Raw genomic sequence first — 27,546 nt, forward strand, 5'->3', positions numbered from 1 at the left:
CCGGACTGCGCTGAGGAGGGAGCCCCAGTGGGGCTGCCCAGGGAGAGTGACGGCAGGGACACTCTGCATCGGCTTTCCCTGAAGATCCATCAAGTTCCTGCTGTGCTATTCGACCTGCGGGACCTGGCTGGAGCGGCCCTTCCACCTGTGGTAATCCTGGTGGGAGAGTCTCACTGCGGCTCCCCCGGGGATCGTTGTGTGCCAAGACCTGGTCCTGCCATCTGTTCTGCCACACACACTGGCGTGATTTGTCCCATTCTCCCTCTAGGCTGACCTAGTAGCCTCATTGATCCTGATGAGCTGACACACACTGATGACTTTCTCTGGGAGGGCTGCTGATTACCTCTCCGCTGGAAGTGTGGGTGGCCCATGGATATTTCTGGGAGTCCGAGCAGGAAAAATTTTTTGTCCCCTAATGCCCTTGTCTGTCTATTATCTTCTGCTTCTCCCTATCTTGATCCCATCACTACTTTTGTGTGAACCCTTCTTCCCTCTATTCACTTTTTTCCTCTCTTGATCCCACTTTTCCTTTGTTTCCTTTTTGGAACTAGTTTAGCCCTTATTTTGGTCTCTGGAGCTGACTATTTTATCCCTTAGAGGGCAACAGAACCATTATTGAGACTGATGGGAACTTTATTTCTGATATTAGTTTTGGTGTGCTATCATTGCCATCAAGTAGCCATTGCTATTCTGTCAATTTCTGATCTCCTGATATGATTCCCTGTTATATGTGATGTATTACAACTGCGATTGATATTTATTTGTCTTATAAGCTATATTGTATTGCTGACACTGGTTTATTACTACTTTCTATTTCATTAACCTTTAGGACTTGGGAACTTATTTTGCCTTTAATCTATGTAATATGTTTACATATTAATAGCTGTGTGTCTGCCTGAAAATGAGGTAACCCTATAACGTATCCCATGGTAAGATGGCGCTAAATTTTCTATATGTGGTCTTAACCAATTTTTTTATTTTTTACGGAAACTGGTGAAGCACCTCTTGCCTATTCTTGACCTGCTTACATATTTACTTGTTCCATTATTTGTCATTTCTGGTTGATGGACACATTTTTAAAAACGCCTACACTCGTTCTTCACAAAAATCTGACGTGGACGACGAGCACCAGCTATCGTGTCTGACTGACTATTCTCCGAATCTCCTCACACATTGATTTTGTTTTCCAATACAGACATTAGAAATAAATAGTTGTGGGGGCATGGCTTGGAGGGCTGAGGAGATGGACCCACACTGGGTGTGCTCCGTCGTATCCCCATGTTAGCGTGTTCTGCAACAGGCGCAGGAAGTAGTAGCCCGGAGGACGAACAAGTCGGGGACGCACTGTACTTCATGCCAGGTCCCGGTTTGAGTGTGCTGGAGACTCCGGTGCGGGATTAGAGGTCGGGGTCTAGTACGGCCACAGAAGCCGCGCCCTAAATTTTGGAGGAGGATCCATCCGGCAAATCGATCCCTGCATCGCTCTACTCACCTGGAGGGCCATCACTATACAGTACCAGCTGCTGACAGGCTCCAGTTCAGAGAGAGGAGGAAGAGAGAATGTGATCTCAGTCAATCCTCTGCTGGGCTCCATAGTGCAGCAGCGGCCATATTGGAGGTGCATTATTCTGTGAGGTGCGGCCTGTTAATCAATTCGTATACCAAGCCTTGACTGGGAAAACAAAAAAAAATATTTCTTTATTCATCTTATCAGTGTATCAGTATTATTGAGGATATTGGGAATCGTTTCCTTCCAAGTATCTACACTATATTATTCTGGAGAGTTTCATTAATATTCGGAGTGCTCCCTGAGCAGTGAGATGTAGTTGAGTACTATCTATCTGTCTCTAGCCACCTAAAATGGCCTAAAGTATTTATTTGTCCATTGGAGCCTTTGTGTGATTCTGCTGCTTCCCAAGCTATCCCGCGGTAGTCTTTATTTGAAAGATGGTGCCTAAATGGCCGAAGGTGGCTAATTCTGTATCTCAGGTCACCTTTTTTAAGCCTTCACCGTAATCTGCTAAGCCAAAGGGATAGAGGCGCCTGTTTCTCAGAAAGAAACCTCTGTCTCTCATTCGACTACGGAAGTTTTACCATCATCTCCTGCCGCCTCTCCTCAAATCGCAGGGGAAGGTGAAGCTCTTACAGTCGGCTCTATGAAAACGCTTCTATCTCTCAATTTAAAGAGGATGTCACAGAAGAGTTTCGTGCTACTCTACGGGCCTGTCAACACTCTATAGAAGACCTCGGAGGTAGAACGGATCATCTCGAGACTAAAATGGACGAGGTAGTGGGTTCACACAACGAACTCATCCTGATGTGCAACGCCTTGCTGAGTGAAGTGACAGCGCTTAAGGATAAAATTTGTGATTTGGAGGACAGATTGCGGCAAAATAATCTTCAACTACAAGGTGTACATGAAAATATCTCTAACAGCAGTCTCAATGACTTTGCGGTATCCCTTTTTCAGAAGCTCCTTCCCACAACAAAGTCTACGGATGTTATAATTGACCATATTCGCAGGCTTCCTAAAGCTAAAGGGCACCAGAGGGCGCTTCTAGAGATCTACTAATGAGGATGAATATAAAAGAGGCTCTGTTGAAGGCTGCTCGTCCTTCTGAGGAATCAACAGAGATCTTGGGGGACAGCGCCAATTATTTGGCAACTTATCCCATGCTACCTTGGCTAAAAGGTGTTCTCTCCAGCCTATTACTGCTACCCTGAGGAAAGCTAACATCCTTTATCGCTGGGGCTTCCCTACGAAGTTACTTATCTCACACAATGGTCATCATCTCCACCCTGGAGGAAGACGAGGAATTCCTCTCTGAATTGAATGTTTTGGGGACTTCACCGAGGTCCACTATTGGATCGTAATGTTTTGTACTATTCATTCATATTTCACTGTCTTTCAGTCCGATTTTTTTGTGTGAATTTATATAGATAATCTACCATAATTCAATATAGCTCTGTATATTATGTATTATGTCAAGAGTGTCTAATATGCAAGAAGTACTTTTCTGATTATCTATTGGGCTGTTGGACAGATGAGTCCCTTCTCTAGGCCACAGTTTAGTTTAAATACACGTTAGATTCCACTATCTATGTTATAGTTTTCATTAACAGTTGATCGTGTAATATTATATGTTTTGGCGGTAGGAGACAGTAATTATCCTCCCCATGCACCCCCTATGCTACCATGGTTAGGCAACCCCTTCTGGCCTCAAGTGAGGTCATTTCGGTTTACCCTATTTATTTATTTTTTGTTTCTATTTTCCCTTTTCTTGTTTGGGTGTCAAAGTATTTTTTGGTATCATTTTCTATTGTCTGCAAATGAGATACTATATGGTTCAGATGAGATTAAGCATGATTTCATCCTCTTTGTAAATGGTGAACATTGTTTCAATTAATGCTAAGGGTCATTATTCCCCACACAAGATGAAAATTGCCGTGAATTGCTCCCATAGGCCCACATTGAAACGCACCTTCAAATTTTCGCTTCCCCCTCCGCATTTCATAATGATAGATTCCTTCACTGTTATACGGCCAGTGGCCCCTCTTAAAAATCTGGGGTCGCTATTCTTATTTCTAAAGAGTGTCCTTTTGAACTCTTAAAGCAACATTCTGACCCCAGTGGTAGATATTTAATATTGGTGGGACGTTTGGAAGGGATGGAGGTAACTTTGGTATCTCTATATGCCCCCAACTCACGTCAGCTGTCCTTCTGTAAGAAATTTTGCTTTACCCTGCAGATATATAGCAAGGGAGCCGTAATGAATTTGGGTGACTTCAATATGGTGCCTGACCCATTATTGGATAGGTCACGAGTAGACCCTACCCGTCTACATCAAGCAGCTGAATTTGCTAAAGGTTTTCGTCATCTCCTTGCGGAATATGAGTTATACGATGTTTGGAGAATTAAACATCCAAATGAAAGGCATTACTCTTTTTCTCGCACGTGCATAATTCATATTCTAGAATCGATTTAGTATTACCTGATAAGCATACCTTATCGTCCATCGGTAGAATTGAAATTCTGCCCATGTCTTGTTCAGACCACTCCCCTATTTTTTTATCATGGGAAATGGCAAATAGACGGGTCACTCCGGGTCCATGGAGACTTGTTTTCTCAGCTGGAGGCTCGGCAACAAATTCAGCAGTCCATTTCAGAGTACGCAAGTAACAATAGGCCAGAAGAGACTTCAGTGTTCAATTTCTGGTGCTCTCTAAAGGCGATCAGCCATACAAGTAGCCGGTAGACTCAAACGCGTGTGTCAGGGTTCAGCCGGGGATCGGCGCCCGCTTACCGCACCGCCGGCTTCCCCTTTCATCCTGGGTGGTCGGTCGGCCTGCGCGACGGCGGGGGAGAAGCTGAGTATTCTCCCCGCTTGCTGTGGCTTCCTGGAGGGCTGGTGTCCGGCATCGCAAATCCGGACATGGGCGCCGCCATGACAGTCGGCCCATGTGACTGGATCCTTCTCCCTGATAGGCCCGTTCTCAGCTGATGCTGTGCACCTGTCTAAGGGTTCCCCTTGGTATAAAACTGTTCCACAGGTTATGGAAAATTGCCTGAACAACGGTTGTCTCCTAGCGTGCTTTAGTGAGTTCCCGGTCCAGGTTCCTATTCACCCGTACAGCAGCAGTGTTACCACCTTTACCTGTGTGCCTAAACATCTCTGGTGAATACCCGTGCAGCAGTGTTACCACCTTTACCTGTGTGCCTAAACATCTCTGGTGAATACCCGTGCAGCAGTGTGACAACCTTTACCTGTGTGCCTTTACGTCTTGGGTGAATACCCGTGCAGCAGTGTACCCATCTTTACCTGTGTGCCTATACGTCTCTGGTGAATACCCGTGCAGCAGTGTTACCACCCCCACCTGTGTGCCCTACGTCTCCAGTGAACATCCGTGCTACAACGTATACCGCCTCTACCCGTGTGCCTTCTATCTCTGGTGACGTCTCAAGTAACCGTGAGTTGCTTCCCACTTGTAATCCTTGTTGACATTTGATCCTCGTGTCAAGGTGTTTTCTATACAGTATTTTAAGGGACTGTTTGTGCCTAAGCAGGCATATCCTCGCTGGGCCACGGGTGTAGTGTCTCTATCCCTGCAGGGCTTGGGTACCTGGTCAAAGGACCGCGACCTGCTCACGGGGTGCAGCTAAGCCCATATCCCAATTGGGGGGGTCACTGGCGAACACCATCCTGTGGGTTAGACTCCGCACCTTTGCCCAGGTCTCGCCAACACTCAAGACCTGTGGATGAGGAGAACGTACATCCAGGCCCCTCGTCTCCGCTTCTTTCCCCAACTTAGGCCCACCACGTCCTCTTCTCCAGTTTCTGACGTGACAGTTTGTTCAGGCCAAATGGAGGCTGCAGGATCCCAAGGTACTGGGTCACTGCAAGAGTTGACCTCTCGGATGGACAACCAGGAGGCGCAACAACAACAAGTGGCTCAGTATTTACAGGAGCTCCCGAGGCAACTGGTTTCGATTCAAACCACGTTGGCTTCTATTCTCCCGGTTCCCCCGCCTGCGGTTCCTGTACCTTCTCCATCAGTCCCTCCACCAGCGGTTCCTACTCCCAAACCCCGACTACAGCTTGCCACTCCAGAAAGGTTTGATGGCGATCCCAGGCGGTGCCGCGGGTTCATCAACCAATGTGAAATCCAATTCGAATGTCTTCCCCAGAACTTTCCCACGTCTCGGGCAAAAGTAGCATATGTGATTTCATTACTAACAGGAGCAGCGTTAGACTGGGTCTCCCCTTTATGGGAACGGGCCGACCCCATCGTATCTACCTACGAGGAATTAGTTTCCGCATTTAAAAGACTTTTTGACGAGCCAGACCGTTCTGCATCTGCATCTTCTGACCTCCTCCGAGTGCGTCCGGGCACACGGTCCGTGGGGCAGTATGTAGTCCAATTTCAGACCCTGGCATCAGAATTAAAATGGAACGAGGAAGCTCTTAAAGCGTCCTTCCTTCATGGACTCTCTGAGAGGATGAAGGATGAGCTTGCCTCCAGAGATTTGCCAGAATCCTTCGCTGACGTCATCTCTCTCTGTATCAAAATTGACCTTCGCCATCGGGAAAGATGGGCTAGTAGGGGAAGAGGTGAACGTCTACCAGTCCGTTCTTCTGCTGTTAGTCCGCCTATACCCACCCTAGCTAGTGAAGAGGAACCGATGCAGGTCAACAGAGCCAAACTCACCCCGGCAGAGCGCAATAGACGCTTCCAAAATAAATTGTGTATCTATTGCGCTGCACCTAACCACATTCTGAAGAATTGTCCTTTACTTGCGGGAAATGCGAAACCCTGACTGAAGTAGGGAGCATTCAGTTGGGGGTTATTCTCAAGCCATCCCAATTATCCGAGAGTCTTTTAGTAGTGTCGCTTTCCCATAAGTCCAGGACAAGAAAGGTTCACGCCTTAATTGATTCTGGAGCCGCTGGTAATTTTATTGCATAGAGATTGAGTCTCTCCTTGGGTGTTCCAGTCGTTTCCCTACCTAATAAATTGTTACTGTCTGGTCTAGATGGTAAAACTCTGGTGGGGCTACCCATTTCTTCGCTCTCTCATCCTGTGTCTGTCCAAATTGGGTGCCTACATCGTGAAATGCTGGAATTTTTTGTGTTACCCGAATCCTCCTATGAGCTGGTATTAGGGCTGCCCTGGTTGAGAAAACACAATCCTGTCTTCGACTGGGATGCTATGCAAATCCTATCCTGGGGTTCACAGTGTTTCCAAGATTGTTTGACCAAGGTCGTTCCAGTATGTAACCAAGCGACGGTTTCCAACCCGGCTAAGAAGTCCCTTCGACCAGAGTCTTCTAAACATTCCCCCCAGCCGGGGTTGCCCGAGGCTTATCAAGACTTTGCTGATGTATTTTGTGAACAAGCCGCAGATAAACTTCCTCCGCATCGATCTTGGGATTGTGCCATCGATTTGCTTCCCGGGAAAAGTCCTCCACGTGGCCGTGTTTACCCTTTGTCCGTGCCTGAGACCGCGGCCATGGAAGAATACATTAAGGAAAACCTTGCTAAAGGATTCATTCGGCCTTCTTCTTCTCCTGCAGGGGCAGGTTTCTTTTTTGTAGGGAAAAAGGATGGTGGACTCCGCCCCTGTATAGACTATCGAGGATTAAATCAAATCACCATAAAGAATCGGTACCCTCTACCTTTAATTTCAGAACTGTTTGACAAGGTTCAAGGGGCTCAGGTTTTCACGAAGCTGGATCTACGTGGTGCGTATAATCTGATTCGAATTAAAACCGGGGACGAGTGGAAGACCGCGTTCAATACCAGAGACGGACACTTCGAGTACCTCGTAATGCCCTTCGGTCTTTGTAATGCACCAGCTATTTTTCAAGGTTACGTCAACGAGATCTTCCGGGATATTCTTCATAAATTTGTTGTGATTTATCTCGATGACATTTTAATCTTTTCCAGAGATTTACAGAGCCATCGTCTTCATGTACGGGAGGTATTGTTCCGCCTTCGCACTCATCACCTCTTTGGGAAACTTTCCAAATGTATGTTTCACCAAACTTCAGTACCTTTTTTAGGCCATATTATCTCTGGGGGGAGTCTCCAGATGGATCCTGATAAACTAAAAGCAATCTCTGAATGGCCCCTGCCTACTTCTTTAAAAGGTACTCAGCGTTTCCTAGGATTCGCAAACTAATATAGGAGGTTTATTCCACACTTTTCTACACTGGTAGCACCCATTACCTCCCTCACAAGGAAAGGAGCCAATCCTTCTAAATGGTCTGTTCCAGCAGTACAAGCCTTTCAAAACCTAAAAGGTGCCTTTTCTCGAGCTCCCATTCTCTGTCAGCCTCAAATAGACAAACCATTCATTGTGGAGGTGGACGCATCCTCCGTTGGAGTAGGCGCGGTATTATCTCAGTCTGCTGAAGATGGGAAGATGCATCCCTGTGGATTTTTCTCCCGTAAGTTTTCCCCTGCTGAGAGGAATTATATTATAGGCGACCAAGAACTTCTGGCCATGCGCCTAGCCTTAGAGGAATGGCGGTATCTTCTGGAAGGGGCCAAATTTCCTGTCACGATTATTACAGACCATAAGAATCTGATCTATCTGCAAACTGCACACCGGTTGAATGCCAGGCAGGCACGATGGTCACTTTTTTTTTCTAGGTTTGATTTAAAACTCCAGTTTCGTCCTGGTGTGTTGAACAAGAAGGCCGATGCATTATCTCGCTCCTTCATGACTAACTTGGAGGAGGGGGAGTGTTCTCAAGTTCGTTCCATTTTTGACCCAATTGTATTTGCTCCTACTCAAGTAGTGTCCTTGCCACCAGGGAAAATTTTTGTACCTCCTAATTTACGTAAAAAATTGCTGGTTTGGGCTCATGCATCCTTGTTCGCAGGTCACACTGGAATCACCAAAACCTACCAGTTCTTACTTCGATCGTACTGGTGGCCGACCATGAAGAAGGATGTCACAGAGTTTGTCCGCTCCTGTATCAAATGCGCCCAACATAAGACTCCGCGTAGACAGATGGTTGGTCCTCTTCATCCCTTGTCTATCCCAACTGCTCCATGGACCCACATCTCAATGGATTTTATTTCTGAGTTACCTCGGTGCAAGGGACATAACATGGTATGGGTGTTCGTGGAACGCTTTTCTAAAATGGCACATTTTATCCCGCTCGTTGGCCTCCCTTCTGCTCCTCAATTACCAAAAATTTTTATTCGAGACATCTTCAGATCACACGGTCTCCCCAGGGAAATAGTCTCTGATCGAGGTGTTGAGTTTACAGCCAAATTCTGGAGAGCCCTGTGTAGTACCTGTGGAATCAAACTGAACTTTTCCTCAGCCTACCACCCACAGTCGAATGGTCAAACGGAAAGGGTCAATCAAGAGCTAGAGACCTTCATTAGGCTCTTTGTGTCATCTTCCCAGGATGATTGGGTGGACCTCCTGCCATGGGCAGAGTTTTCTCATAATTTTAAATTCCATTCTTCCTCTAAATCCACTCCTTTTTTTACGGTTTTTGGTAGACATCCACGAGTTCCAGATTTCCAGAAGCTTCCATCTATAGATGTTCCAACCATGAATCAAGAGATTCAATCCTTTTCAGTTTTATGGAATAAAATTCACCTATCTCTAAAGCAATCTTCTAGGAATTACAAGAAATTTGCGGACAGGAGACGTTTGGCGGTTCCTCTGTTGAGAGTCGGGGACAGGGTCTGGTTATCTTCCAAAAATATTTGCTTAAGAGTCCCGTCCATGAAACTCGCTCCGCGTTTTATTGGTCCATATCGTATCATTAAGATAATCAGTCCAGTTACTTATAAATTGGAACTTCCTCCTCAAATGAACATTTCAAATACTTTTCACGTTTCTCTCTTACGACCCCTGGTGCTCAATCATTTTCAGAATTGTTCCCCTAAATTGCCTCAAGTCAAGACATTACAAGGCACTGAATTTGAGGTGGAAAAGATCTTGGATTCCCGGCACAGATTCAACACCCTTCAATATCTCATCGATTGGAAGGGCTACGGCCCCGAGGAAAGGGCCTGGATCAGAGCCTCTGATGTACACGCTCCGCGACTAATCCAGAGTTTTCATAGGCGATTTCCAGATAAGCCTGTTGGGTGTTCAGTGCCTACCCTTAAAGGAGGGGGTACTGTCAGGGCTCGGCCGGGGATCGGCGCCCGCTTACCGCACCGCCGACTTCCCCTTTCATCCTGGGTGGTCGGTTGGCCTGCGCGACGGCGGGGGAGAAGCTGAGTATTCTCCCCGCTTGCTGTGGCTTCCTGGAGGGCTGGTGTCCGACATCGCAAATCCGGACATTGGCGCCGCCATGACAGTCGGCCCATGTGACTGGATCCTTCTCCCTGATAGGCCCGTTCTCAGCTGATGCTGTGCACCTGTCTAAGGGTTCCCCTGGGTATAAAACTGTTCCACATGTTATGGGAAATTGCCTGAACAACGGTTGTCTCCTAGCGTGCTTTGGTGAGTTCCCTGTCCAGGTTCCTATTCACCCGTACAGCAGCAGTGTTACCACCTTTACCTGTGTGCCTAAACATCTCTGGTGAATACCCGTGCAGCAGTGTTACCACCTTTACCTGTGTGCCTAAACATCTCTGGTGAATACCCGTGCAGCAGTGTTACCACCTTTACCTGTGTGCCTAAACATCTCTGGTGAATACCCGTGCAGCAGTGTGACCACCTTTACCTGTGTGCCTTTACGTCTTGGGTGAATACCCGTGCAGCAGTGTACCCACCTTTACCTGTGTGCCTATACGTCTCTGGTGAATACCCGTGCAGCAGTGTTACCATCCCCACCTGTGTGCCCTACGTCTCCAGTGAACATCCGTGCTACAACGTATACCCGTGTGCCTTCTATCTCTGGTGACGTCTCAAGTAACCGTGAGTTGCTTCCCACTTGTAATCCTTGTTGACGTTTGATCCTCGTGTCAAGGTGTTTTCTATACAGTATTTTAAGGGACTGTTTGTGCCTAAGCAGGCATATCCTCGCTGGGCCACGGGTGTAGTGTCTCTATCCCTGCAGGGCTTGGGTACCTGGTCAAAGGACTGCGACCTGCTCACGGGGTGCAGCTAAGCCCATATTCCAATGGGGGGGGTCATTGGCGAACACCATCCTGTGGGTTAGACTCCGCACCTTTGCCCAGGTCTCGCCAACACTCAAGACCTGTGGATGAGGAGAACGTACATCCAGGCCCCTCGTCTCCGCTTCTTTCCCCAACTTAGGCCCACCACATCCTCTTCTCCAGTTTCTGACGTGACAGTTTGTTCAGACCAAATGGAGGCTGCAGGATCCCAAGGTACTGGGTCACTGCAAGAGTTGACCTCTCGGATGGACAACCAGGAGGCGCAACAACAACAAGTGGCTCAGTATTTACAGGAGCTCTCGAGGCAACTGGTTTAGATTCAAACCACGTTGGCTTCTATTCTCCCGGTTCCCCCGCCTGCGGTTCCTGTACCTTCTCCATCAGTCCCTCCACCAGTGGTTCCTACTCCCAAACCCCGACTACAGCTTGCCACTCCAGAAAGGTTTGATGGTGATCCCAGGCGGTGCCGCGGGTTCATCAACCAATGTGAAATCCAATTCAAATGTCTTCCCCAGAACTTTCCCACGTCTCGGGCAAAAGTAGCATATGTGATTTCATTACTAACAGGAGCAGCGTTAGACTGGGTCTCCCCTTTATGGGAACGGGCCGACCCCATCGTATCTACCTACGAGGAATTCGTTTCCGCATTTAAAAGAATTTTTGACGAGCCAGGCCGTTCTGCATCTGCATCTTCTGACCTCCTCCGAGTGCGTCAGGGCACACGGTCCGTGGGGCAGTATGTAGTCCAATTTCAGACCCTGGCATCAGAATTAAAATGGAACGAGGAAGCTCCTAAAGCGTCCTTCCTTCATGGACTCTCTGAGAGGATGAAGGATGAGCTTGCCTCCAGAGATTTGCCAGAATCCTTCGCTGATGTCATCTCTCTCTGTATCAAAATTGACCTTCGCCATCGGGAAAGATGGGCTAGTAGGGGAAGAGGTGAACGTCTACCAGTCCGTTCTTCTGCTGTTAGTCCGCCTATACCCACCCTAGCTAGTGAAGAGGAACCGATGCAGGTCAACAGAGCCAAACTCACCCCGGCAGAGCGCAATAGACGCTTCCAAAATAAATTGTGTATCTATTGCGCTGCACCTAACCACATTCTGAAGAATTGTCCTTTACTTGCGGGAAATGCGAAACCCTGACTGAGGTAGGGAGCATTCAGTTGGGGGTTATTCTCAAGCCATCCCAATTATCCGAGAGTCTTTTAGTAGTGTCGCTTTCCCTTAAGTCCAGGACAAGAAAGGTTCACGCCTTAATTGATTCTGGAGCCGCTGGTAATTTTATTGCATAGAGATTGATTCTCTCCTTGGGTGTTCCAGTCGTTTCCCTACCTAATAAATTGTTACTGTCTGGTCTAGATGGTAAAACTCTGGTGGGGCTACCCATTTCTTCGCTCTCTCATCCTGTGTCTGTCCAAATTGGGTGCCTACATCATGAAATGCTGGAATTTTTTGTGTTACCCGAATCCTCCTATGAGCTGGTATTAGGGCTGCCCTGGTTGAGAAAACACAATCCTGTCTTCGACTGGGATGCTATGCAAATCCTATCCTGGGATTCACAGTGTTTCCAAGATTGTTTGACCAAGGTCGTTCCAGTATGTAACCAAGCGACGGTTTCCAACCCGGCTAAGAAGTCCCTTCGACCAGAGTCTTCTAAACATTCCCCCCAGCCGGGGTTGCCCGAGGCTTATCAAGACTTTGCTGATGTATTTTGTGAACAAGCCGCAGATAAACTTCCTCCGCATCGACTTTGGGATTGTGCCATCGATTTGCTTCCCGGGAAAAGTCCTCCACGTGGCCGTGTTTACCCTTTGTCCGTGCCTGAGACTGCGGCCATGGAAGAATACATTAAGGAAAACCTTGCTAAAGGATTCATTTGGCCTTCTTCTTCTCCTGCAGGGGCAGGTTTCTTTTTTGTAGAGAAAAAGGATGGTGGACTCCGCCCCTGTATAGACTATCGAGGATTAAATCAAATCACCATAAAGAATCGGTACACTCTACCTTTAATTTCAGAACTGTTTGACAAGGTTCAAGGGGCTCAGGTTTTCACGAAGCTGGATCTACGTGGTGCGTATAATCTGATTCGAATTAAAACCGGGGACGAGTGGAAGACCGCGTTCAATACCAGAGACGGACACTTCGAGTACCTCGTAATGCCCTTCGGTCTTTGTAATGCACCAGCTATTTTTCAAGGTTACGTCAACGAGATCTTCCGGGATATTCTTCATAAATTTGTTGTGATTTATCTCGATGACATTTTAATCTTTTCCAGAGATTTACAGAGCCATCGTCTTCATGTACGGGAGGTATTGTTCCGCCTTCGCACTCATCACCTCTTTGGGAAACTTTCCAAATGTATGTTTCACCAAACTTCAGTACCTTTTTTAGGCCATATTATCTCTGGGGGGAGTCTCCAGATGGATCCTGATAAACTAAAAGCAATCTCTGAATGGCCCTTGCCTACTTCTTTAAAAGGTACTCAGCGTTTCCTAGGATTCGCAAACTATTATAGGAGGTTTATTCCACACTTTTCTACACTGGTAGCACCCATTACCTCCCTCACAAGGAAAGGAGCCAATCCTTCTAAATGGTCTGTTCCAGCAGTACAAGCCTTTCAAAACCTAAAAGGTGCCTTTTCTCGAGCTCCCATTCTCTGTCAGCCTCAAATAGACAAACCATTCATTGTGGAGGTGGACGCATCCTCCGTTGGAGTAGGCGCAGTATTATCTCAGTCTGCTGAAGATGGGAAGATGCATCCCTGTGGATTTTTCTCCCGAATCACCAAAACCTACCAGTTCTTACTTCGATCGTACTGGTGGCCGACCATGAAGAAGGATGTCACAGAGTTTGTCCGCTCCTGTATCAAATGCGCCCAACATAAGACTCCGCGTAGACAGATGGTTGGTCCTCTTCATCCCTTGTCTATCCCAACTGCTCCATGGACCCACATCTCAATGGATTTTATTTCTGAATTACCTCGGTGCAAGGGACATAACACGGTATGGGTGGTCGTGGATCGCTTTTCTAAAATGGCACATTTTATCCCGCTCGTTGGCCTCCCTTCTGCTCCTCAATTAGCAACATTTTTTATTCGAGACATCTTCAGATTACACGGTCTCCCCAGGGAAATAGTCTCTGATCGAGGTGTTGAGTTTACAGCCAAATTCTGGAGAGCCCTGTGTAGTACCTGTGGAATCAAACTGAACTTTTCCTCAGCCTACCACCCACAGTCGAATGGTCAAACGGAAAGGGTCAATCAAGAGCTAGAGACCTTCATTAGGCTCTTTGTGTCATCTTCCCAGGATGATTGGGTGGACCTCCTGCCATGGGCAGAGTTTTCTCATAATTTTAAATTCCATTCTTCCTCTAAATCCACTCCTTTTTTTACGGTTTTTGGTAGACATCCACGAGTTCCAGATTTCCAGAAGCTTCCAGCTATAGATGTTCCAGCCGTGAATCAAGAGATTCAATCCTTTTCAGTTTTATGGAATAAAATTCACCTATCTCTAAAGCAATCTTCTAGGAATTACAAGAAATTTGCGGACAGGAGACGTTTGGCGGTTCCTCTGTTGAGAGTCGGGGACAGGGTCTGGTTATCTTCCAAAAAATATTTGCTTAAGAGTCCCGTCCAAGAAACTCGCTCTGCGTTTTATTGGTCCATATCGTATCATTAAGATAATCAGTCCAGTTACTTATAAATTGGAACTTCCTCCTCAAATGAAGATTTCAAATACTTTTCACGTTTCTCTCTTACGACCCCTGGTGCTCAATCGTTTTCAGAATTGTTCCCCTAAATTGCCTCAAGTCAAGACATTACAAGGCACTGAATTTGAGGTGGAAAAGATCTTGGATTCCCGGCACAGATTCAACACCCTTCAATATCTCATCGATTGGAAGGGCTACGGCCCCAAGGAAAGGGCCTGGATCAGAGCCTCTGATGTACACGCTCTGCGACTAATCCAGAGTTTTCATAGGCGATTTCCAGATAAGCCTGTTGGGTGTTCAGTGCCCACCCTTAAAGGAGGGGGTACTGTCAGGGCTCAGCCAGGGATCGGCGCCCGCTTACCGCACCGCCGACTTCCCCTTTCATCCTGGGTGGTCGGTCGGCCTGCGCGACGGCGGGGGAGAAGCTGAGTATTCTCCCCGCTTGCTGTGGCTTCCTGGAGGGCTGGTGTCCGGCATCGCAAATCCGGACATGGGCGCCGCCATGACAGTCGGCCCATGTGACTGGATCCTTCTCCCTGATAGGCCCGTTCTCAGCTGATGCTGTGCACCTGTCTAAGGGTTCCCCTGGGTATAAAACTGTTCCACAGGTTATGGGAAATTGCCTGAACAACGGTTGTCTCCTAGCGTGCTTTAGTGAGTTCCCGGTCCAGGTTCCTATTCACCCGTACAGCAGCAGTGTTACCACCTTTACCTGTGTGCCTAAACATCTCTGGTGAATACCCGTGCAGCAGTGTTACCACCTTTACCTGTGTGCCTAAACATCTCTGGTGAATACCCGTGCAGCAGTGTTACCACCTTTACCTGTGTGCCTAAACATCTCTAGTGAATACCCGTGCAGCAGTGTGACCACCTTTACCTGTGTGCCTTTACATCTTGGGTGAATACCCGTGCAGCAGTGTTACCATCCCCACCTGTGTGCCCTACGTCTCCAGTGAACATCCGTGCTACAACGTATACCGCCTCTACCCGTGTGCCTTCTATCTCTGGTGACGTCTCAAGTAACCGTGAGTTGCTTCCCACTTGTAATCCTTGTTGACGTTTGATCCTCGTGTCAAGGTGTTTTCTATACAGTATTTTAAGGGACTGTTTGTGCCTAAGCAGGCATATCCTCGCTGGGCCACGGGTGTAGTGTCTCTATCCCTGCAGGGCTTGGGTACCTGGTCAAAGGACCGCGACCTGCTCACGGGGTGCAGCTAAGCCCATATACCAATTGGGGGGGTCACTGGCGAACACCATCCTGTGGGTTAGACTCCGCACCTTTGCCCAGGTCTCGCCAACACTCAAGACCTGTGGATGAGGAGAACGTACATCCAGGCCCCTCGTCTCCGCTTCTTTCCCCAACTTAGGCCCGCCACGTCCTCTTCTCCAGTTTCTGACGTGACAGCGTGTATAGATTGCAGTGGGCAGAATTAAAGAATCCTGCCAACGCATTAGAGGCAGCTCATAAACTTGACCCAACTAATAAGGCTTTAATTAAGGATCTACTCTCAGCTCGGGAGAAGGTGAATGTATTCGCTCTGCTAGAAGTATATCGTAATCCAGCCGGCCTTAATCAAAAGTTTTACATTTTTGGGAATCGTGCTTCCAGATTGCCGGCCCGAAAGCTGAGGGGGAAGAGAGCAAGGGAGGGGGTTCAAAATTTATACAGGGTGGGGCATAAAGATCTCCCACATTCAGCGGTGGCACTGTGCTGGTTGTAGTAGGGGCAGCGGGGCAGAGCAGGTCTCATTCAGTAGCTCAGGCTCTATCATTTTCAGTACCCATCATGATTCGGACCAGTGAACATCGTGGCTTTGTTGTTCAAGCGTATTATGAAAATAACCATTCTGTGATAGCGATGCAGAGAGCGTTCCGTACGCGCTTCCTGCTCAGTCCAAATGCATCTGTACCGGAAAACAATTTTGCTTTTGGATTTCTAAACTTCTGGCAAGTGGATCCACACTAAAAAGAAATTCACCTGGCAGACTTAGAACTCCTGAAAATGTGGCCGCAGTAAGAGCGTCCATTCTGCAATCGCCAAAGCGTTCCGCACGTAAGCATGCCATAGCTTTAGGGATATCAAGTCGGAGTTTGAGGAGGATTTTACATGCCGATTTAAAACTGCATCCTTACAAAATGATGATGTCTCAAGAATTAATCGAGATAGATCATTCCAACCTTAAGTGTGGAAATTCTTGAACAGATTCCCGCTGCAGCAGTTCTTCTGAGTACCGATGAGGCTCATTTCCATACCAATGGAGCCGTAAACAAGCCGATTATAATTTTTAAAACCTGTTATAAATATATATTTTTTATATACTTTTTAGAAATAAAATATATTTTTTTCTAGATAGCTTTGTTCATTTTTTTTATGCCCTTTCAAAATGTGGGAGATCATTACGCCCCACCCTGTATAATACTAAACCACAGATCCCTATGTTACAGCAAACACCTTTGTGGCTTACTATCTAAGACTGTACAATCTAGATGAGGATTCTTAGACCCCTCAGCCTAGTGTTGAGGGCATTAATGATTTTTTGAGGGATATTAATCTATCTTCTCTAGAGGGGGGCTCCATGGTCCGCTGAGGAGGTGGGGAAAGCTATAGATTCTGTGCCTATTGAGAAGGCACCTGGACCAGACGGATATCCATGCAATTTGTACAAAATTTTCAAGACTGAACTGGCACCGGTTTTGGCGTGTGTGTTCAACGAAGCAACTGAGAGGGAGATGTTTCCTAAGGAGATGCTGGAGGCACAGATTATTGCTCTTCCCAAACCTGGCAAGCCCCCTACTGAGGTCCAAAATGCAGGTCCATTGCTTTGTGTGCTTAACCCCCAGGTTTCCCTCCCCAATCTACATTGTATTTGAGAAGCCTATTCTAGGGTTTCTTATTATAAACTTGACACTACCAAAACCGAACCCCTCCCTTGAAATATCCCTAATGATAAATTCAAATCGCTTGGCAATTATGTTCTCTTAAATATTTGGGTATTCATTTAGCCAAAGATAAAGATGTCATCGAGAGTAACTGTATCCCTCTTCTTAAAGTGTTTGAGATTTTCACAAAAGATTGGATGTAACATGAAGTTTCTTGGTTGGGCAGAATAGCAGCCTTTATGATGTTACTCCCAAAACTCATACTGTATTTATTTTGTACCATCCCCAGAATCCTCCCTAAATCCTTATGCAATAAATTTAATAAGGTTATAGTTAATTATGTGTGGAAGAGGGGTAAGCCGAGGATGGAAAAAGGTACCCTTTCCTTACCTAAATTAAAAGGCGCGGTAGCTTTTCCTGATTTAGAGAAATATCAATACGCTTGTTTATTAAATCAAGCAAGGGACTGGTTTGTGGGGGACATGCTTAAACCATGGATCCTTTGTGAGAAGGTTGCCGTGAAACCCTTTGCCCTTCCCGACTTACTGTGGCTCCTTATCTCTGTTCAACCTTTAGGTAACAAGCTTCCTAAGTCAGTCCACTCCACTATAATAGCATGCCATAAATTTGTTTCAACTATTGAGGAAATAACACTGCCAGCTCTAGCTCTGTCGCATTTCCCAAAAACAATATATGAAAAAATATATAATAAAGAGTTATGCCATATGATGATTAATGATAAATATACCAATTTAATGCATATAATGAATTTAAATAAAAACAAAAATGAGTACATATAAAAATGACATTGATGTGAAATTAATAAAGAGTGTTTGTTATGAAAACACCACAATTAATAATAAAATGGTTTTGACAATATGATAAGTCCGTATCCAATTCTGCAATGTGGGAGACGGAAAACAAAGAGACATTGAGGTTTATGTCCAGATCCAACTGGGTTTAGATGAACAGGTGTTGACTGAATAGATGGTTAGTGATGTGCAGCATTCAAATTTATCCAACAAGTGCAAAGATGTTTTGTATTAATGTGCTTAAAAGTATCAATCACTGTTCCCCGCACACTCACTGGGGGCCAGTAGGATAGTGGTAAGTGTGAACAAAAACTTTTGCACCCAAGAATACTTGTTCTTACCTCGTCCCCAGTAGGAACGGTGATGTGTGGGGGATCCCATCTCCTGGTATGACACATGTCCACCTGCTCTCACCTAGTCTCTAATGGTGGAGCAGTGCATGGGGAGTCAGGTCTCCCGTATGTGGCAGTCTATTCCCACTGCGTCCTCAGAAGTATAGAGCCGGTGTGAGACGCCTGCCATATGTAATGTAGCAGCGTCCTCAGCTTACTGATGGAGCAATCAAGCAGATGCCAGTATAGCTGCATTCAAGGCCAATGATATTCAATGAGCTCATTCACCGTATAGTACTGCAGGAGCGCAGAGTGGATCCCACATCAGTGTGCAAAACGACAAATGATAGATTATCTAACGCATTTCTTCCCATAGGGAATTCTTCTTGATCGCTCCATCAGTAAGCTGAGGACATCTTTGCACTTGTTGGATAAATTTGAATGCCGCACATCACTAACCATCTATTCAGGAATCACCTGTTCATCTAAGCACAGTTGGATCTGGACATAAACCTCAGTGTCTCTTTGTTTTCCATCTCCCACATTTCACAATTGGATACGGACTTATCATATTGTCAAAACCATTTTATTATTAATTGTGGTGTTTTCATAACAAACACTCTTTATTAATTTCACATCAGTGTCATTTTTATATGTACTCATTTTTGTTTTTATTTAAATTCATTATATGCATTAAATTGGTATATTTATCATTAATCATCATATGGCATAACTCTTATATATATATTTATATATTGTTTTGGGGAAATGGTTATCAATACCATTATTTTAATGTTTAATCATTGATTTGGGTAATCCACAGCGCTTTTTTTCTTTTGTTTTTCACTTTTGGTTGGCTACCTTTTAACAGCAGCGTGGTATATTACTCTTTGTGTCTATATTTGTGTATATTAGATATCCTATTTTTCAGTGCCTGTGGTTATAATCTTTTTCTCTTGAGAAGGGGTACCCCTTTTTGGGGGGCCTGGCTGACTAAGTGAAAGAGTTAATGCTTTGGCCAGGGGACCCTGTGAATCGTGTCCCCTTTGCTGTGGCATTAACATCCTGCTAATGAGAGCCGGGTGCTGGTTGATGTGAATTCCAGGACTGGCACAGGAGCCCAATGCTGGTTCATTACAATATGGGGGACACCCATGCTTGGTTTTCCCCATATTTCCTAAATCAGGGCTGGCACAAAAAGTGTTTGTTGGTTCATTTTATTTGTAATATCCTAATGTCAGAAAATATTAATATTGACTAATTACCTGCCCAGTTCCCACCTATTTTTAATTAAGCACAGTCTGAATGTTTTCTTTGTAAACCCTGCTATATGCATAGCACAGCTTACAAAGTCAGTAATGATTTATACATTGTACCTTGCAGCCTCTTCAATGTATCTATTTGGTGGTGATTCTGGGACTTTTAACTATAGACTTTTTTGGGCAAAGTAAACTTGTCATAGGGGAAACATTCATATTACCATGTATTTATTTTATTTCCAGCACATGGATGTAACAGCAGGAATGTCTCGGAGGAATTTCCCATGCTCTCTCCAGATTGTGAGATAGAAGGCAACAACATCACACGAGATTCTCCACGAGAAAGTCCTATTATACACCCAGCACATCACCGTGCAGATGTGTCATCTCAACCCTCTACTTGTGGGGAATGTTCTGATAACTCTGATATTGGAACTTCTAGTACAGATGAAATATGGCCCTCTTCCACATGGAAACTTAAAGCAGGAGAGAGGTCATTTCCATGCTCTGAGTGTGGGAAATGTTTTACAAACAAATCATATCTTGTTACACATCAGAGAATTCACACAGGTGAGAAACCATTTCCATGTCCTGAGTGTGGGAAATGTTTTATAAACAAATCATTTCTTGTTAGACATCAGAAAAGTCACACAGGTGAGAAACCATTTCCATGTCCTGAGTGTGGGAAATGTTTTATATACAAATCATATCTTGTTACACATCAGAGAATTCACACAGGTGAGAAACCATTTCTATGTTCTGAGTGTGGGAAATGTTTTACATACAAATCATATCTTGTTACACATCAGAGATGTCACACAGGTGAGAAACCATTTCCATGTTCTGAGTGTGGGAAATGTTTTATAGACAAGTCACATCTTATTAGACATCAGAGATATCACACAGCAAAGAAGCTATTTCCATGCTCTGAGTGTGGGAAATGTTTTACATACAAATCATTTCTTGTTAGACATCAGAAAAATCACACAGGTGAGAAACCATTTCCATGTCCTGAGTGTGGGAAATGTTTTATATACAAAGCATTTCTTGTTAGACATCAGAGAATTCACACAGGTGAGAAACCATTTCCATGTTCTGAGTGTGGGAAATGTTTTACATACAAATCACATCTTGTTACACATCAGAGAATTCACACAGGTGAGAAACCATTTCCATGTTCTGAGTGTGGGAAATGTTTTAGAGACAAGTCACATCTTATTAGACATCAGAGATGTCACACAGCAAAGAAGCAATTTCCATGCTCTGAGTGTGGGAAATTTTTTATATATAAATCATTTCTTGTTAGACATCAGAGAATTCACACAGGTGAGAAACCATTTCCATGTTCTGAGTGTGGGAAATGTTTTACATACAAATCATTTCTTGTTAGACATCAGAGAATTCATACAGGTGAGAAACCATTTCCATGTTCTGAGTGTGGGAGATGTTTTATATACAAATCACATCTTATTATGCATGAGAGGAGTCACACAGGTGAGAAACCATTTCCATGCTCAGAGTGTGGGAAATATTTTAGACAGAAATCAGCTCTTGTTAAACATCAGAAAACACACAGGTGAGAAACCATGTCCATGTTCTGAGTGTGGGAAATGTTTTATACAGAAATCAGATCTTGTTATACATCAGAGAGCTCACACAGGGGAGAAACCATTTCCATGTTCTGTGTGTGGAAAATGTTTTAGAAACAAATCAAATCTTGCTAAACATCAGAAATCGCACAGGAGAAATGCAATGTCCATGAACTGTTGAGCCTAAAATGAAGTTGTAACAATATTCTAAATGTTCCAAAAGTGAGAAATGTTCTCTACATAAATTAATGTTGTACACATAAATCAAATTTTGCTTCACATTAGAGAACTTACACAGGTGATAAACAATTTCCATGTTCTAAATGTGGAATCTTTTTTTAATTTTAAGCTTGTTGAACACCAATATGCATGAAATAAAATTGCTGTTATAATGAGATCCACTAAAAATTGATTGTCTTTACTTTTGTTTTACCATATTTTGTTTAGACACTAAGGGGCTTATTTACAGATGGACATGAGCATTATTTCTAATACATAAAAAATGCCAGCAAGAAAATGTATACTTCCCTATGTAGTCAGATACCTTTGTGATGCAAAACCAGAAACCCCCCAGTGTATGTACGTAGACCTGATGGACGTGCACTATATATAAGCATTAGGTGTATTTCTATGTAATGCAGATAATGTATTAAAAACACTTAAAAAAAATATATTTGAGTTTTTCAAGAAAAACAAACATCGTGATGGCAACAAAGAAAACATGACAAATTAGAAATATGAACATCATAAACAGGAACCATATAGAGTACATGACGGTGCATAAAGGACCAAAAGTCATACATAAAAACAGGAAGAGAAGGACATATTATCCATCTCCAAAGAGCCATGAAAAATTAAGATTAATATGGACTGTAAAAAATGGAGTCAAGTTGAGAAAAAAAACTATTTGTATAAATACCAGTTGGTAGATTCAAGAAGGTGTAAGATATGTTCTTGCTGGGAGTGGCCTAAAGATACAATATAAGTACCCCATATATTATAACATCAGGTTACATTTCTCTGCACATCAGTAAGAGTGGACCGATGTTCTAAGTGTAGCATATGTAGAAGCAGAACATGAACTTGTTCGGGCCTAGGGTTAGAGCGTTCCATCCACTTAGAAAGAATCACATTATTAGCCAGCGTGAGGACATAAAGAAATGAGGTGAGGTGTTTATGTAAAGAGTGCAGACCCAAAGAGACATTCACAACTATCATTGCCCTGGGGTCTAGGGATCAGTGTAAACCAGATGTAGTATTGATAAACCAGAGAGTTTGATACCAACATTTTTTAATTTTAGGGCATTGCCAGGAATAGTGAAAGAACAATACATTAGGGTCCTTATATTTTGGGCAATGGCCATGTGCTTTATCTGGTCTTGGGAGATGTAAGCCCTGTGACATCATTTTATGTGAATTACTTGCAATTGTTCTGAATGTAGAGATTCCTGTATGAGGGGGGGATTTACCTAATACCTAATAAGTATTTAACTTGCAGTATTTGGGGTCAATTCAGTAAGAGGAATAGTGGCCGCTAAATCCCAGTACAAAAACCTAATCCTAGAAGAAACAATGGAAACTATATAAAGAAGGGAGATTATGGGTCCACTTCATTCGAGGGGTCATAAGGCTCCAGAAGGGATTGATTAAAATTATAAATTTGAAAATACATAAAAAAGTCTGAACGAGTTATACCGTGTCTATCTACCAACTCTGGAGTCAAAAGAAAGTGACCACCCGGATCAAAGACATCTTTGATAGCACTAATTGCAGAAGTGTCACCAGGTCTGGTGACACTTGATGCGCACTGTAAATCCCCCTGTGGGAAAAGGGGTGTGACCTCACAGGAAAACTTGTGTGCCTCACTCCAGAATGGCGTAGTTCCTCAAGAAATACAATTTTAATGAATCACTCAAAAATGAAGGCTCTTACAGCAAATGATCCCATCATGACCTCAAAATATAACTTTGGGGCTCTATTAACAACAGTATGAACAATTTTTGAGAGTTTTTTTTATTTAAAAATAAAACTTTTTCATTAATAAAAAAATTAAGTTTTAAAGGCATACAACTTCAAAACCAGTGTACATATCAGCCTAAGATATGGGGGGTTTCTTTACACCTATGGCAGGATTTATACCAAATTTCATTGAAAATAGAGAATGAAAGGTAGAATTTTTGGGGAAATTGTGTTGATTTGATGCGGAATGACCCTACATCTACTGAAGGAACTATCCACTACTGGGACAGGATGCGGAATGACCCTACATCTACTGAAGGGGAACTTTCCACTTCTGGGATGGGATGCGGAGGATGTCAGAACTCTAAAAATAGCATATTTGATGTTTGGGATTCAATAGGAGGAGTTAGGACTGGAAGTGGGAAGAGTAATGAGTAGAAAGGGGAGGAGTCAACAATAATTCCTAAACCACCCCACCTAAAAGAAAAGTCTAGATCTGCCCCTGATGAGAGGTATTGTTACATCTGCTAGTTTCAAATCTTGTGTTTAACAAACGAATAAATACTTAACCATTTTTAGGTCTTTCTTGTTGAAGAGGGATCCCAATGATTCATCTGTGTGTTATTTAATAATGAGAGTTAAGGTAAAACTTACCTTCATTAACTCTGTTTCTTCAAAGTCCACAGGGAGACCTTGGGGTGTAGGTGGGGGTCGAGGACTGGGCACCGAACAGTTAAAGCTTTGTTCCCAGGATGCATTGGTCCTTCCCCCTATACCCTGAGCCAGAGGCACCTCAGTTCCTGACAAGCCTAAGGCAGGAGGAGAGGAGGATGACTGGTACAATCAAGAATCACACAGATGGGAAAAAGGTGACCAGGAAACATAGCCCATAGAAGCCAGGTGCATCAGAGTGGGTGCCCTGTTGACCATATTGACTTTGAAGAAAGAGTTAACAAAGGTAAATTTTACCATAACTCATTTTCTTCAGGGTCTACAGGGAGACCTTGGGGATGTCCCAAAGTAGTTATTCAAGGGTGGGGACTCTCCTGAGAAGAGAAGCTGCCGTTCAAATGAAGCATCCTGAAAGGCAAATGTATCGAAGGCATAGACCTAAGAAAGGTGTGAACAGAAGACCATGTGGCTGCCTTACAAAGCTGTTCAGCTGAGGCACCACACCGAGCTGCCCACGAAGGACCCACAGCAAGTGGGAGGAACAGTGACAGTAGCCGGTACAGGAAGGCCTGCCTGCATGTAAGCCTGTGAGATAGTCATGCGAAGCCATCTAGCCAATGTCTGTTTATTGGCTGGCCAACCCTTGTGAAATCCATAGAGCACGAATAGGAAGTCTGTTTTTCTAAGAGAACTGGTATGGCCCACATTCTAGGAGACCTCACCTACCAAGAGGTCTGGTGATTGGAAGGCTGGGATTACTATTGTCTCATTAATATGGAAACGAGTAACCACTTTAGGAAGGAAACCAGGATGAGTCCGAAGAACAGCTCTCTCCTGATGAAAGATTAGAAAAAGGGTGCGAAAGGAGAGTGCCCCTAAATCCGATACCCTTCGGGCGGATGCCATAGCCAGAAGAAAAAGAGTCCTCACTGTGAGCCACTTGAGATCCACAGATTCCAAAGGTTCAAACAGAGTGCCCTGTAAGGTCTGAAGAACCACTGACAAATCCCACGGAGCCACAGGAAGGATAAAGGGAGGTTTTATGCGGAGTACACCTTGAAAGAAGGTGTGGACATCCGGCAGTGAAGCAATTCTACCCTGGAACCAAATGGACAGAGCAGAGACGTGTACCTTCAGCAAAGTAAGGTGGAGTTCAAGATCCAATCCAGTTGGAGAAAGGCCAGGATGAGACACGAAATACAGGAGGGTCATAGCTTCTGGCATCACACCATTTGAAGTAGGCATGCCACACTCTATGGTAAATCCTGGCAGAGGCCAGCTTACACACTCTGAGCATAGTCTGGACCACAGTACGAGAAAACCTTTTAGACCTCAGGAGGGATGTCTCAAGAGCCATGCCGTCAATGACAGATGACCCAGGTCTAAGTAAAGACAGGGACAATGAGACAACAGGTCTGGCCTGTCAGGTTTTCTGTTGTGGAATCCCCTACTGAGGGGTTGTTGTCTTGGGTTTGGAAGAATTCGGTGTGAGAGGCCTGGATATCAGAACTCCTCATTGACAGATCTTGGACGTTGGCGAGACCTAGTCAATGGTGCGGAGTCTAACCTGCAGGGAGATGTTCTCCAGTGTCCCATCCAAGCGGGATATGGGTTTAGCTGCAGTCTGCAGGCAGGTCGTGGTCCTTTGACTAGGTATCCAAGATACATAGGAATAGAGAGTCAAGATATCAATGGCCCAGGGGAAGTGCCTAACAAAGGCACTGTTACACAAGGGGTTACACTAGAGGATGGTACTTGGAGTACTCCAAGAATAGTGTACTGACGCACTTTTGCAAACGTATGGAACTTGAGAGGTACTGTGGAAATGGCACTTGAGAAGTACACTGGAAGTGATAGGCTGACGCACTTTTGCACTGCGGTATGGCACTCGAGGAATACACAGGGAGTGGCATGCTGACGTACTTTTGCACCACGGGATGGCACTCGAATACACAGGGAGTGGCGTGCAGACGCACTTTGGCACCATGGGGTGGCACTCAAGGGGTACACGGAGTGGCATGCGGATGCGCTTTGGCACCACAGGGTGGCACTTGAGGAATACACAGGGAGTGGCATGCTGACGTACTTTTGCACCGCGGGATGGCACTCGAGGAATACACAGGGAGTGGCGTGCAGACGCACTTTGGCACCATGGGGTGGCACTCAAGGGGTACACAGGGAGTGGCATGCGGATGTGCTTTGGCACCACAGGGTGGCACTTGAGGAATACACAGGGAGTGGCATGCTGACACCCTTTAGCACCGCTGGATAGCACGCAAGATGTAAACACACTGTCGCTGGACAATTAATACTACAATATAGAATACCACAACAGCCTGCGCTCTCGGACTGCAGCCCTAGTCCACACTCAGGAGCACTAACCCTTAACATATAAAGGAAAAACAATATTTTTCTAATGTGGTCAGTTCCCACCATATTTTCCCTTCCTTTAATAAAGATTTTTCTAAATTTATGCATTGTACTCTCAAGATCCTCATCTAGTATATTACTCGGATTTTCATCATTAAATACTTAATTAATACAGGACATCCTGTGTCCTCTATGTTAGAACATCTTAGAGCAGCTGGCAGTTGGTAATTAGTGCAAACGACAATTAATACTACAATATAGAATACCACAACAGCCTGTGCTCCCGGACTGCAGCCCTAGTCCACACTCAGGAGCACTAACCCTTAACATATACAGATAAAACAATATGAATGGTCCAATGGGCGCTGTCCTTGTGTTTGGTCAGGTTTCTCCCTCTCAAAAAGAGAAGAAAAGAAGAACAAAGTCTCTGGATTAATTCAATATACTGTAGATGACATTCAAGTAGGGCCAGATGATTTGTAATCCACTCACCTAATACAGGTGAGGTGCATTCATCAAAAGGTATCTTTGACTTTCCTCCTTAATGTAAGCAGTGTGGGTATTATACATAAGTAACCCCCTCAGGGAAATCAACTCACCTGGGCACAGGTATAGGTGTTCCTCAAAAGGTGTCTTTTATGTATCCCACTTTGGTCGCCTTAGTAAGCTCTTAGATTCCAGATAGATCATCCCAGATATCATATAAAGTTTCCAATAATAATAAACAAAAACATAATCACATATGGTATGGGTAATGTCCAAGAAAAAAAAATTCAGGTAGAAGATACTTCTTTTTTTAAATAAAAGGATATTTAATTCCACAAAGATAAATCCATAAAAATATTAAAACACATTCAAATTTTAATAAAAACAATATTTGGGTCCTCCAAAACAATATGGTCATATGAGTCTCTCCTACCCCTCCTCAAGCAGAATGAGTGGGAATTGGAAAGACCCTGTCAGTTGAAAAAACAGATGTCCATACAGATGGAGAATCCCTTACCCCCAACGCGATTCGGACCAATAGGGTCCTTCCTCAAGGTGTATAGGGATCATCCATGTGCTGGTATATAGACCTACCATATACCTAATTCAATTAAACATAAGGAGGAGCCAGCAAGTAATGTCTAGAAAACCTGGATCGGCTACATCATTCTTATCCTCACAAACCTCATATATATTGGTCATAATAAACAATATATCCTAAATAATAATTTCTATAATTCCTTGTATTACACAAACATTCAATATCATACTTAAAATTCATCTCAAAAAGTTCATATATGATTCCAGTCCACATTTTTCCACCTGCCAGAATGAACTGTCAATGTAGTGTCCTCCGGCAGGAAAATACTTCCACGCATGGGG

The 27,546-nt window shown here is 44.5% G+C and overlaps 1 protein-coding gene across 2 annotated transcripts in view; it reads left to right on the forward strand.

Moving 5' to 3' along the window:
* Positions 1-21,530, forward strand: part of LOC148501736 (uncharacterized) — a 43,789-nt gene extending 22,259 nt beyond the window's left edge. For both annotated transcript variants that reach the window (XM_088450039.1, XM_088450038.1), the window contains one exon: positions 19,832-21,530. In XM_088450039.1, the coding sequence (XP_088306165.1) occupies positions 19,832-21,168 (1,337 nt within the window). In that variant the 3' untranslated portion in view covers positions 21,169-21,530. The remainder of the gene's footprint in view (positions 1-19,831) is intronic.
* Positions 21,531-27,546: the final 6,016 nt, after the last annotated feature.

The sequence above is a fragment of the Taudactylus pleione genome, unplaced genomic scaffold (assembly GCF_031769625.1).
Source record: "Taudactylus pleione unplaced genomic scaffold, aTauple2 ptg000504l, whole genome shotgun sequence".
Lineage (NCBI taxonomy): Eukaryota > Metazoa > Chordata > Amphibia > Anura > Myobatrachidae > Taudactylus > Taudactylus pleione.